Below are 14,627 nucleotides of genomic sequence, written 5' to 3'. Positions count from 1 at the left end.
GAGAGAGAGAGAGAGAGAGAGAGAGAGGGAGAGGGAAAGAGGAGGGCAAGGGGGTGCGTTAAAACCCGTCTGTGTTAATTTAAAAGTCTTAAATCAACGGCTCGTAATGTAACGGTGCTAAACATTTGCTGGGCAGCCAGAGAGAGCGGGAGAGAGAGAGAGAGAGAAAAAAATGAATAGTTGAGTACTGTAGTACTTGTTTGTGTAATCAATTTTGATGCGAGGTTCTTATTTCACGAGGGAGTTGTAATGAATATGTCTTTGTAGAGTCTGTAAGTGTGTGTGAGTGTGTTTGTATATGTGTGAGAGAGAAAGTCTGTGAGTGTGAGTGCGTGTGTGCGTGCGTGTGCATGTGTGTGGTGCAGAGTTTGTGTAAACAGCACAGTGCATTCCAGTCAGCCAGCCAGCCAGTCAGACTAGGCAGAGTAGAGCTGGGCTGAATAAATGTCTGGGCCCGGCCAGGAACAAGGTTAGCATAGTGGAGCAGAGAGGAGGAGAGGAGAGAGGAGGAGAGGAGAGAGGAGGAGGGAAGAGAGCAGAGCTGTGAGCAGGGCTCTAAATTAACTTTTTCCACCACCAGCCAATTTGGCTAGTAGACATTTTTTCTTACTAGCCAAATGGAAGGTCAACTAGCCATTTTTTTCTCACCAAAATAAACCATGCGTTAATTATGTTGCTTTTAATTATTTTATTAAACTAGGCTATGTCCTCAACACAGATAAACAATATAAATATTATACTCAATATAATTCAGTCTATTCTATAATTATTTAGTAATTATATTTTTATTACCAGACTTTCAACATACACTAGCCAAACACACACACAACCAAACACTGCAAAACCACATATCCCCTACACAGCATCACTTCACACACAGTGGGCCAAATACCATGGACAATGCACAGAAGACAGGTGAAGGGGAGAAGAGATGAAGGGAGAAGGAGAAGGAGAGGAGAAGGACAGGAGACACCCCCGCGCGCGCACGCACGAACACACACTCACCTACACAGTGGGTGAATGTTGTCTGCATTGTGTGTTTATGCTGCTGCTGCGTGACACCTTCAAGTTCCGACAATTACCGTTACGCTATGTCAACTAGATATCCAATAACACCACGGACACCACGCTTAGGCTACTTTGTTACTTTCGTCGCTAGTTTTTGTTATCTTTTTTTTTCACTTACTCGTATATCCATGTCAAACTCGTGCAGGGTCTTTGCGATGGCGTGGGCGTTATTAGGAAACGATAACTCCATCGTTTGTAGTTGCGAGGACCTCGCAAATATCAGACGGCTTCTGACGGCAACGACACTGTTTTGACAGACAGCTGTCCTGTCCCTTCACTCACTCACGCCGTTTTCGCTCCACCAATACTCTATTTCACCGTCACAACAGTTACGCTGCTATTACTTGCATTCATTGACACATAACCGTGCTTTAACCACTGCCACATTATTTTTCATCTGACAAACCTACAAAACCAAAGTAATCGGCGCTAGTCCGCTCATTGAACATATTCTAGTTCGAGCGGCGCGCGGGTATCAAACACGCAGCCAATGGATGTGAGGCTGCCTTATTGTGATTAACGGTCAGCCAATGGGTGTGGGCTACATCATGACGGTAGGACTAATGTTCATGGGTAATGTAGGCGACGTTTTAACGTTCATCAGACGGCAGCTACAGATCTGTGCAGGCAGCTGATTAACGTTCAGTCGGGCGCGCGCTACCGGCCAATTTGGCTAGTCGATGATTTTTTCTACCAGCCAAAATGATTTTCCACCCGCATTTGGCGTGTTGGCGTGCGTTAATTTAGAGCACTGGCTGTGAGTGAGTGTGAGTGTGTCACACACTGACCTCCACTGGTGAGGAAACACATTTCACCCAAAAGGCGCTCGTTTGCTCAATCTCTCCTTCCTCTCCCTCTGTCTCGCTCTCTGCTTATTTCACAGTTTCTCTCTCCCTCCCTCCTTTCTTCCCTCTCTCTCTCTCTCTCTCCCCCCTCATACATACAGACAAATAGAGAGAGAGACACACACAGACAGACACTGACACACACACACAGAGAGAGAGAGACACACACACACACACACACACTATTAGGCCAGGTGTCTCAGAGGGCCTAAACTAGATCACATCAGCAGTACAGTGCTTCCTGGTCTGGCTGTGCTGAGATATAGAAGTACTCCTCAGCCCCGGCCTCCCCTGAGACCCAGTCAGTTAGCCTAGATACCCAGACGCCACTAGTGGCAGCAAATGTACACCGCTGCCGGGGACACCTAGGGCGTGCTCAGGCTGACAGAGAAACGGTGCCGGTGCCCATTCCCGCACCTAATCTCGAATCAGCTAGCATGTTCATGTCGCAAGACTGAGCGTTCAGGAACAGGAAAGTTGGCTCATGGTGAGAAGTGAGTGAGAAGCCAAAAATGATTTTTCCCTGAGCTGTGACGACACTGTGCACGTCAGGGTAACACATGTGGCCACATACGGAAAAGTTCAGAGGCCAGCATGTACGCGGGTGGCTCGCAGGTGCGTAATTTAGTTATGAATGCAACTGGTAAAGGAATAGGCAGGCACCAGCATCGTTCTGGTCGGCCTGAGAACAGCACTAGTGAACACGTTGAACTCATGCTCCTAATAATGCCGGATGAATCCCGGCATTTGTAATATGATAGGCCTGCAGCCATGTTAAAATAAGGGTTTTACATTTGACAGCTTTTCCCGATATGAGGAGTGCCTTGTATTCTTTTTTTCTAATATTATTTGATTTTTTAACATTTTAGTTTTTCAATTTATTTTGGCTTTAACACAAAGTGAAACAGTGAGCAAGACACACCCAACATGAGATATTGACAATCCTGAATGTGAAGAGTGCAAATATGCAAATATGTTACATTGACAGTCACAAAATGTAGAAACTGAGAAACTTAATTTCTATGCATGATTTTTGTTGGTTTGGTTTTCTATTTTTGAAGATTTAAAACAGTAGGTTAAGAGACGTCACGTGATGTGGACCAACCTGAAGGTGTCGAGTATGTGTGCTGAGTTGGCGTAGTGGGTGAGGTACAGAGCCATGTCTACGGGGGTCCACCGATCAGAACGACAGGGCTCGATAAACTAGAGAGAGAGAGAGAGAGAGAGAGAGAGAGAGAGAGAGACAGAGACAGAGACGGAGACAGAGAGAGACAGGAGAGTCATGGGAAGTGAACTGTGCTGACTTATCTTCCTCACTGCACACAATGAAACAAGTATAAGAGACGCAGTATTTCCCATACATTGAGGAAACTATGGCGCACCGCCATAGTTTAAATTTGGCCGCCATAGTTTCCGAAAAAGTTAAAATACACACTACCGTTCAAAAGTTTGGGGTCACCTTCATTTTTCCAGTTATTTGTTTGCAATTCAAGTCGCAAACATCTTTTAAATAGCTTGAATTGGAATAATGGAAAGTACTGAACAGCCACAGGTGAAAAAAGGTTTGATTACCCATAAAATTGGCTAAACTGGACAGAAGAGTGAAATCTAACCAAGCGTTTTCACCCATTTATTACATAGAAATACGTGTTTTAGTCCATTTTTCTACAGCCATTTCTTTGGTTTATCAGAGAATGCATGGAACTATTGGAAAGCTCAGTGTCTTCCCTTTCCAATGGTAGGTGTATGACATTTGTTGAGTTGCCACCTCATCCACAAATTCAAGTCAAAGTAGCTGCATGATTTTCTAGTCTTCAGAACAAACCTACGTATGAATGCATGATCCATTGTCTCAGCGATGTTTTAGTGTGCAAGCCAGTGCCATACATCGTTGGAAAGTGTAGATTCTCCTCTTTCAAATGACGTGTATATCATCCAGCATTGTATGAATTGACAGGAGCAGACATCAACTTTTGCATGCATGGGGCTCATAGAACTCATGGGCAATTCTGAACCTCATCTCATCCCGGGAATGAATCTGTAGAACCGCAACTGGCTATTATTAATGCCAAAGGAGTCTACACTTTGATTAGTACACCAGACTAGACACTACCTTAGTAAAGGTACACTTTGATTAGTCAAAAGTTAGTGATACATTTTGGTGTGTCTATACAAGTAAATCCATTCAAGTTATTTTTCCAATATCAAATTACTTATTTGTTGCATGCATTATTTTCAGGGAACAATTACTCTAGAAACTGATTTTATACCAGAATTGAAATTGAAAAGGAATAAGCTTAACTGTCAGAAAGAAGCATTGTGGGAGGAAAGTGTGAAAACCATGAGTGCTTGAAAGTTGTTATAGTTAACTTGGGTTTGGGAGCAATACAAAACCTTCAGAGAAGGGACAGTGGGTTTACTGACACTCCCCAGGCTTTGTTTTACAGTTGTATGATAATGAGTTAGGTAACAGACCTTCATTGACACAGCAGAGGAGACATCGGGCTGCATATAGAAATGAATGTGTAATGAATGTGAATATAGACATAAATGTGTAATATGTTGTTCAGCCCTTTTACTTCGAGGTATTTTGATAAACTGGCCCTGTGATCAGCACCCCTCATGTAGAATGTGTACGCCTATGTGTGTGGGGCATAGCCTACTTAGACCCTTTTTGTCTGTGTGTTAACAATTTAACAGTGCTTCTTAATTGTTATCTGTGCTCCTATTTTGTTTGATTTTTTTTCATTGCATAGACCCCGGCATGAGGGACGAATGAAAAGTGTGTTGCAAACAGAAATGATTAACTGTAGGCCCTACTGCATTTTTGTATATAAATGGCAATGTAATACTATACAAGTCATGGATAAAATCTTATGTAATTTCTCAAAACATAAATGACTGAAATGTAGGCCTAAAGTCTCTCCATGCGGCAATGTCATACTTTACTCATTGTTTTGCCATTTTGCATTCACGAAATGGCAAAACCAAAAAACCAAAAAACCCGGCTGCCCCCATAGTTTCCAAATTTTTTGTGGGAAACACTGAGAAGGTAACTTGTGAAAGCTCCCTAGCCTGGAAAAAACTCTTCCACTGTAACTCTCTTGGCAGAAAGGGTGTGGCTATACTACACTGAGAAATGTGAAATTGCCTTCTAGAAGAACAAAATGTAAAATCATTGGAACGATTCTTTCAAATGAATGGTAATGATTCGTATGCTTTTAGATTGTAACATGCTGTATGCTTCAAGTATTGGCAGAGGACGCGCTCAACTTCTTGGAAAAACGAAAGTCTTTGGGTGCGAGATAAAAAGCGTCAACTTAAGGAAGAAAAATCCGCACTCACAAACTGCGTCTCATTATTTATTTATATTACCATTTATTTATTTATATTATTATTTTTGGACATGGTGGTAATATAAATAAATAATGAGACGCAGTTTGTGAGTGCGGATTTTTCTTCCTTAACATGCTGTATGCTGCAATTCACGTCTTGCAATTCAAGTCATTCATCACTCATGGACACTCCCAGACACTTCAGCAGAAAGTACCTGTACACTTCCTGCTTAACGTAGCACAAGCAAAACCCCTCAGTACGACATGTACCTATACGTAGATTACTTAGTATATTCACCTTTTCTACGAGGTCGATGAAGAAATCTCGCACGTCTTTGGTGTTAGTCAGTTTGGCAGCGATATTGACGAGCCCCCTTGAGAGATTCTGTGGAGGAATTAAGGTCAAATTTCACCAGTCATAACAAGTAATCAGCTGAGAAGGCAATTTCGTCCAAATCTCCAAAATATTAGTGTTATCTTATGAAGCACATTTTGAAGGCACTATATGTGTTATTGGAGTCGTTTTGAAGTGTAATGCAAGCAAAAATCAACCATACATGTGAAGAAACAATCTCTGACAAGGCCTAACTGAAGTAATGTGTATGCAAGGCACTGCAGAGATAGCCCTCAGAATAAGCATACTAACTGACAACCGTCAGCCTGTTTAGTCTTGCTAAAATCTACAAATTTAGGTGTGAGGCTTTGATAAACATACAGAGTAATATTGGAGAGAATAGGGGAGGGAGGAGCGGAGAATAAAATGTAGAATAGCGAGTAGAATGTAAAATATATTTTGTAATATACTAGCCAAAATCCATTATATGTTCATGGTTGCATACATTTTGTAATGGTGCACAGTGTGCATTTCTTCACAAATCGTCTTTTTTACCACATGGACATTTCAAAATGGCACAAATATTTGCCTATATCTATAGTAGAGCAAAGGATTTGCTATTTATTGTTGCAAAAGCACTACAATAAAAAACGAGATATCACACACTCACTTTAAAATTGGCTTCCATCTCATTGAAGACTTTTGTTTTGCCCCGGAGAGCGGTGCAGACCAGACTGGAGAGAGAGAGAGAGAGAGAGAGAGAGAGAGAGAGAGAGAGAGAGATGAGGGTTTTAATTGTTAATCATGTTGTCACCACTCCTCCTCTCATCATTCTCAGGACTGCTTTACGTGTATCGACAAATACGTGCGCGCACACACACACACCTCTTGTGCTGGTCCAGCAGATCTTTATCAGTGATTAAAATCTTCAGGTCTTTCAGGCCCTGCAGAAACTCTTTATCAAGGTCCACATCCATGTCCTCCGCCAGGTTATCTAAAACACAGGCCACACATTAATTATTTATATGGCAGATAAAAAATGAAAAGAATTTGTCTACAATGCAGATTACATTGAGCAGAATTTCCATGTTCTCAGTCAAGTTATCTGAAACACAGGTCAAGCAATTCTTTATACAGTATTACAGATAAAAATGAAAAGAATGTATCTACAAGGCAGATAACGTTGAACAGAATTTCCATGTCCTTGGCCAGTTTATCTAAGACAAAAGGGCACCTTTTATTCTTCATTACGGAGAAGGAGAAGATTATTAAGAACGTGTCAGCCATCCATTTGTCTATTTTGTCAGCATTTTTGTAGGCACTGTCAATTTGTATGACACACTGGATTATTTGTGAGGTGGATTCAGAGGTGCCTCCAAAGAATTGCATGTATTTCCTTCAAGTTCCAAAAAGAAGCCCAGATGCTTGCTTAGAAGCCCAGATGCTTGCTTAGACACTCTTTTTTAACAATATATTTTTAAATGATTGTAATATTAAATACATCTTATTAAATCATATAGATGCATACTTTATGTGCTTTCATGTACCTTTCCTTGAGACAGGACAGTGACAAAGAGACAGGAAACGAGTGAAGGGAGAGAGAGGGGGAAGGATCGAGAAATTACTTCGGGTCCAGAGTGTAATGGTATGGCTATGGCACCTTAGCCCAGAACTACACTTATTTGGCTAGTGTTCTCTGCAGGTTCTCACCCAGGGATCCTAGGGTCCAGTTGTTAATGAGTTGTCCAGCACAGAAAGCAAAGTCCTGGAAGGTCAGGTACTGCAGTTTCCTCTTGCCCGTCTCGAAGCGGTTACTCGCGAAGAACACGATAGCGGCATAGTCCCTGAATAACACAACCACAACACACAGACAAAACAAACACAACATGGGTGGGATCAAACACGCAACCATGAAATATAGACAAAACAACTGTAACATACAGACAACACAACCGTAACATACAGACAACAAATGATACAAACACATAACTCCAGCAAGAATCACCTTGGTCATTTTAGGTTTCATATAGGTAACATGTATGAATAAATGCTGTATATTCCACAGGTGCTTTATATTTAAAGTGATGTGCATGTGGTGTTGTGATCTGTAGAATGACAAACTGATTTAGTTAAATTCCCCACACAGAGTAAAAAAAAAATAAAAATCACGTTTGCCAAGATAGTTTCAGTCTCGAAAAACCTCAAACTAAGTAAAAGTGTCAGCTCACAGCTGGTGTGTGTGTGTGTGTGTGTGTGTGTGTGTGTGTGTGTGTGTGTGTGTGTGTGTGTGTGTGTGTGTGTGTGTGTGTGTGTGTGTGTGTGCGCGCGTGCGTGCGTGCGTGCGTGCGTGTGTGCGCACGCGCGCGTGTGCGCGTGTGTGTGTGCAATTATTCCCAGGAATAGAGAGAGTGAAGCAAGAGAACATGTGCATGCTCTGGCAACACGAGAGAGAGAGAGAGAGAGAGGGGAGGTGGGGGGGAACGGAGGGATGAGTCATCCTAGTAAACGGATGACAAATCTGAGGTAGAGAGAGATCAAAGGGAAAGCAGGAGGAGGCATCGCCGGGGTGAGCAGCTGGAGCAGGAGATCAGAGAGGTTTGCCGAAGCCTTCTCACCACAGCCTGCCAGGCTCACCATGGCCTCCAGATGGAGCAGAGCCTGGACAACATCCAACAGACAAGACAGTTTTTTCAAAAGGAGACTGTGGGCTTACCATGTGCCCCGTTCCTAGCCTGATTATCATCGACTTTCAAATCTCTTCGAGACTTGATCTGACCAAGAGCCTAACAATTAACATTTCCCAAACGGCATGGTTGACCCGACTCCCTTGGCTTGCTACTGGTTGTGTACAAAGTGAGAGAAGTTCCCGATTTTTCTGGAGATCAGAAACGATATTTGTATTGCTCCTGGCCTGACGCTGAAGGTGTTGTGTCACTAGGAGGGCACGGCCTGGCTACCCGTTCCACAAATGGAACACTGCAGTCGTGGTTGAAAAGACTTTACTACTATAGTACCAAAGATATTCTTAGGCCGTTAGAACATCTCTGATAGTACCACTTCAGTGTACTATAATACCAGGAGTAGATTGCCAAAGCTGTCTCATCTTCTCCTTCCCCACTGTCAAGCCAGTAGCTCATGATCTTGCAAAAGATTGAAGACACTGCTAGTTTTCTGATGTGACTTATAACTAGTGTCTTTCAAATTCTTCTGGGTAAAACAGGATGCAATTAAAAAGTAACAAAAATTAGTCGCACACTGGATCAAACAGGATTCCTCCATAGCCTTTTTCGTCATCACTTCTTCTCCCTTAATGTAACACCAAAGAAGGGGAGGTATGCCAAAGTCACATCACCTCATCCTGACATCCAGGCCTGAAGCCTGTAGTATGTTTCTCAACAGGGGCTACACAGTCCCCCATGGGGTGTTCAGCAACTGATTTGGGGGCATTGGGGGCATCAATTTTATTTTTTAATACTAAAGGGGGCGTTGGCGGACTTATGATGAGGTCAACGGGGTGTTGGGAGGCTCATGATAATGTCCAGGGGGAGTTTATTCAAAAAAGGTCGAGAGCCACTGCTGTAGTAGATAGAGCACGGCCTGGCAAACATCCAAGAGACAGCTAGTTCCCAGAGGCGACATGAACATCATTTCTTCCAGCTAATATATAGCACGTAATGCAAAAGATGGAGAGCCTTGCCAAAGCCCTCTCGCCTTCTCCTGAATCTCACACAGTCAAGCCTTAGGCTGTCTGTGACACCAAAGCCTGTAGACAGTGCATGGTCTGGCACCCCTCCAAGCTATATAGCTATAGCTATTCAGCTATTCGGCCTGACGCCTGTAGATGGAGGATGGTCTTTGGCAGAGCTCCAATAGATAACTGCTTCTCAAGAGGCGACTTTCACAGGCCTCTTCCAAATGCTGTTCCACCGCTTCTGCTAGCTAAATGAATACATTACTTCTGTAAATGGAGACAGTGTCTACAGATGGTGCAGAAGTTTCAATTTTCTTTACAGCTGTACGGAGCCAGACGCAGACCTCAGACGCAGTTGTTGGACATCATCCAAAGCTCCAGTTAATATAATTCCAAAAATGGTAGACATGCGAAGATTCATTCTGAAAAGACACTCCAAGGAAGAACCGTGGGTGTATGAAAGGGGACGACAGAAAATGTGTTCCAGCATTCAGCCTAGAACGAATTGGCCTATACACACACATGAACAACCAAAAGCCTTAATATACAGTATGTATATGGTGTGTGTGCACGTGTGTGTGTGTGTATGTGTGTGTGTGTGTGTGTGTGCACGCGCGCATGCGCGTGAGTGTATGTGTCTGTGTCTATAGTATCACCTGGCTTACTGTACTTAATCATTTCCTGCAGGTAATACAATACCTCCTCTGTCTCACCTGGTTATTATGCCTGAGAGACGGAACAGAAGCCTCACCTGGCCAGAGCGTCAGACAGCAGGAAGTGTTGGCGTATGTTCTCCACCAGGGGGCCTTTCAGCTCCTCCACCACTTTGAACACCCGCTTGAAGTTATCAAACTGGAGGAGAGGAGAGGAGAGGACATTCCATTCAAATTCCCCACAAATCATGCCACAAATCATGACTAGTACAAGGTGAGCTGAAATGCTTTAGTCTCCCCAAGAAAGACTATACCCAATCATTGTGTTTAAGACAAAAACATGTTTTAAAAGAAAATAACAAAATAAACCTGTTTACGATATACATTAAAGTTAGCTCAGAAAATTATTTTAACCCAACATGGTGTCATCTCTCCAGTAAGACACTCTCCAGTAAGATACTACTTAAAGGTAATTTAGGGCATTTTTGTGAACAGGCACGGGCCAAGTTTTGAATTAACAGTAACATTACCTTAATGGCCGGGCTTTAGGGTTTCATGGGTGCTTGCATTTACGGCCAAAATTGGCTTTCATTAGCCTTGCTGTGACCACTTGAATCTTAGTATCATTGGGATGTGGCTTGCCAAGTTCCTACAGCCTTTTTGGCCATTAATATAAAAGATGGTTTAAAAGGTCAAAAGGAGAGCTTTTAGCATAATTTTCACTTGCATCTGAACTGTATTCATCCCATCAAGAAACCTCTCCAGCCTGAATAATACAATTTTGGAACATGTCCCCACCTGACCTCATCAGAAGTGACTAGAAATGGTCTATATGATGTACAAAATCCACAATAGGCATCTATTTAGTAATTGCAGAGTAATGTGTATAGTCCTTTATAGTTTGTAACAATGTAATACCTACAATGAGAGATGCAAATTATCAATGAATTCATTAATTGTTAGTTGATTGACCTTATCGATCAACTTCTTACCCCAAATCTCAATGTTTCAAAAACAACAAAAAAACTCAATCTAAAAACTTAAATTAACAATGAGATAAAATGCTAAATTTAAACTAATCTTTAATCCAAAGGTGATTGAAATGTTCCCACTCTTCACACCCCTTTCAACACGCACTTCATCATGCCATTTCACCTGGGTCTCTTGCCAGTCGAGTTGGCGATTAATTGCAATTTTTTTGTTTTTTAATCGATTAACATTTTAGGTCACTTAAGTCGATAAATCGATTAATTGTTGACATCTCTACCTAGAATATTTTTAAAGATATTTTGTTGGTCCTTTTGACTTTATTTATGATAGGACAATGAAGATGGTGACAGGAAGCGAGTGGGGAGAGAGAGACGGGGAAGGGCCGGAAAAGGACCCGGGCCGGGAATCGAACCCGGGTCAGCCGCATGGCAGACAAGTGCCCTACCGTTTGGCCACAGCAGGGCCTCTACCTAGAATATAATAAATTTCTCTTCTTGTCCATTCCCCCCTCACCTGTCTTCTGCAGCTCTTCAGGGTGATGCCCGTCTTGGCGCTGATGTCATCCAGATCCTTCTTGGTTCCCTTGGAGAGCTTCTTCCCCAGCACTTCTCTTGCAAAAGCATCCTCAAAAGCGTAGTACCTTCAAGCCACACATAGACACTGGTTTATCAAGTACTAAGTTTATCAAGACAGTAGTTTTATCAATCTACAATAATTTTCAATCTTGTCACATCATGTGACACAATGTCTTTCAATAGGATGAACTACTTTTGGTATTGTCTAAATGTTCTGTGTGCCCCAAATGTTTAAAATGTTTTGTATGAGTCACTTGACTGCAAATCCAATCTTCTGTACTAATGAAAGTTATCTAATAACATAAACCCTACTTTGTCACATCAACTCTTAAGACACACATGACCTAAAAAGGTTAATTAGGAAATTAATATTTTATTAACTGTTTTTTTGGATTCAGCTACCTTGCCTCAGCAGCATTCATCAGAGGTGTCATGTGATGTTGGCAAAACACACATACTCCATCACAGATATACTTTAATATTCCTTTGGAAAAAGGTGAACAAACTTTTCTTGCCGTTTATGCGTTAGCCTGGGCCCACTCACACTGCGTGGACATTTATGTTAGAGACTATTCTGGCCAACCTTCCTATTCACAATCACAGCTTTACCGCTTTGCTGATATGCTACATTCACTGCTGATGTTGGACCAAAAGCATAATTACTACTACACCCTTTTTTTACAGACTTAACTTTGAGACAAAAGTACTTGTCACAGTGTGGCAAACAAACAGCCAGTTGACTTCCCATACAGAATATATTGTCAGCCGAAGATGGCTGAGGCTGAAACGTTGGTCAGTCATGCTTTCCCCATACACCACCCTTACATTCATACCCAAGAGTTTGCCGTTTCACTAATCAATGGCATAACACACCACAAGACCTCATTCAACTGATCTAGGGTCAGCGCACTTCCCATCGAAACAGGACATATTGTCAGCAGTCAGAACAATGGGGCAAGGGTGAGGCCATTATGGCTCGATGATGATTATGATGATGACTGACTCAGGTATGACAAGGCTTACAGTAGACTCTTGATAGTACGGCTGATAGGCAATCAGAGGTCAAATTGTACCAGTGCACCATTACACAGCTCAGCTTCTCCTCCTCTCCTTGACAGCACAGACAGACAGAAAACTAAACTCTCTCTGGTACAGTATTCATGGTACCACAATGGAGTACACTAATCAAATTAACTGAAGGCCATCACAAAGAAAATAGAATTTAGTGACTGTCTACACAAAGTCGAATACATACTGATTAGACTAATATACACGACTCTATTGAGCACACTAATTAGATTATACATAACTCTAAGTATAATCAATTCCAAACCTTTCAATCAGCATGGCTTGGCGGTCAGGTGGGATCTGGAAGAGGAGCTGATTGCCTAGTTTGGCAGGGTTCTGCAGAAGGCGCTCGCACATCTGGAAGGTTCTAAACTGGTCCATGGTGTCACTCAGTAGTACCTCGGCGCTGGCATCACACTCCTCCAACACACCCCCTTCCATCCGCACCCTCACGGCATCATTCACTGAAAAATATGGCATGGGGTATGAGTATGAGAAGTAGACATAACAAGAGAGTTTACGTATGTGCGTGTGCGTAAAAGTATGCGTAAAGGTAACTTACCAGTGTAACCGTTTAGCCATAACTGATATACCTCCTTGTCCAGAATAGTTGTGTTCCCAACGAACACATCGAGTTCCACAGACATCGTTGCACACGTCGATAATTTACAAAGGTATGTATTGAATGTGTATGTGTAACCCTCAGACAGAAGAAACCTCTAACATGTATATTAACGTTTCTACACTAATACAGCCTAATGACATTGACACCACATCACGAGATTAGAGGAGACATAGCAGATATCATGTGGTTTCAATATGTGCTCCTAGAGTGCCAAAGACAAGCTCAAAAGAGCAATATCCTAGTGACAACTGGTAAAGTAACTAAAATTAACGTTAGCCAGCTAGCTAGTGCATTGGCAAAAAGGCCCTTTCAAACCTTATCGGATGAGTACATAAATGTTTTGAACTCATATGTAATGTAACACTACGTTGCAATCACGTACTTGTAAAGCCAACATTCTACTACAATGATTTCATTAGTTAATTAAAATATAAATGCGACCACTTCAATGTTTTTCCTGTTTGCTTCCGACGCGTTGTGGCACTTTTTACTGACGTCATCCCACGTGACATGATGTGCCTTAAAGTGACACTGACCAATAAAAATAACATGCAGAGGCCTCGCCAAGGCCACGTTTTGTCACTCGTACAGTGAGCTGGTGCCATAATAACGTGTATTCGTTGTGTTTTTCTTCCCTTACCCTTTTTGTGTCGACAAGACCAACATTGAACACTTGTTGCAGCCAGATGAATTTAATGAATTCTTCATTCCATCTGTTCAGTTTCTTATGGTTGGGTTGGGTAGGTCACAAAGCAATGGTAGTGTTGTTTGCTCCCTTTGGTGCGGGTCTAAGTTAAAGGTGCACTGTGTAATATTTTTAGAAGTTTATTTCCAGAATTCATGCTGCTCATCCACAAATGTCACCTTTTTCAACAATACTTACCACCACCATGGAATTCCAAGTAGGCTATTCAGTACGACTTGGAAAATTGCATTTTTCATACATGAAAAGGGGGATCTTCTCCATGTTCGCCATTGTGAATTTCCAGAAATAGAAATTTTTAACTGCAAAATTTACTGTACTTTGGTCACACTTGTAAATGTTAGTTTATTACATAGCAAATATTCATGAACAGACCAATTTTGGCAATAGACAGTGCACCGTTTCAATGAGCAGCATAGTTGCAATAGGCCTATACTCTGGCCACCATCCTACACAGTGCACCTTAAAGGACTAGTTCAGTCAATTTCAATATGCTGTTGTATTGCTCACGCTACCCTTGACTTGTCAGTACCCGTTGATGCCACATTTTTCGGCTAAGCCCTTTCCGAGATATGAGCTATTCTAATGGGGGCAGCATTTGTTTACATTTTTTTTAAATGAACATAGGCCTACTCCAAATATTTTCCCAAAAGGTACCGCTGTTTGCTAGTTGTCTGCTGATGTTGTATAACCTTTCGGATGTTTTTGGAAATAAATAAAAATGTTTTTTTGAAATGTAA

General features: G+C 42.0%; 1 protein-coding gene across 1 annotated transcript in view; it reads right to left on the bottom strand.

The window, feature by feature from the left end:
• fibpa (fibroblast growth factor (acidic) intracellular binding protein a) overlaps positions 1–13,662 on the bottom strand; it is a 14,316-nt gene extending 654 nt beyond the window's left edge. The window contains exons 1-9 of the mRNA XM_063190578.1: positions 13,122–13,662; positions 12,825–13,023; positions 11,430–11,556; positions 10,025–10,125; positions 7,293–7,426; positions 6,468–6,576; positions 6,253–6,316; positions 5,547–5,633; positions 3,019–3,116 (exon numbers count right to left, since the gene is read on the bottom strand). Of these exons, the coding sequence (XP_063046648.1) occupies positions 3,019–3,116; positions 5,547–5,633; positions 6,253–6,316; positions 6,468–6,576; positions 7,293–7,426; positions 10,025–10,125; positions 11,430–11,556; positions 12,825–13,023; positions 13,122–13,206 (1,004 nt within the window). The 5' untranslated portion in view covers positions 13,207–13,662. The remainder of the gene's footprint in view (positions 1–3,018; positions 3,117–5,546; positions 5,634–6,252; positions 6,317–6,467; positions 6,577–7,292; positions 7,427–10,024; positions 10,126–11,429; positions 11,557–12,824; positions 13,024–13,121) is intronic.
• Positions 13,663–14,627: the final 965 nt, after the last annotated feature.

Source organism: Engraulis encrasicolus, chromosome 23, assembly GCF_034702125.1.
Source record: "Engraulis encrasicolus isolate BLACKSEA-1 chromosome 23, IST_EnEncr_1.0, whole genome shotgun sequence".
NCBI lineage: Eukaryota > Metazoa > Chordata > Actinopteri > Clupeiformes > Engraulidae > Engraulis > Engraulis encrasicolus.
This window is presented reverse-complemented; position numbering and strand designations above follow the sequence as displayed.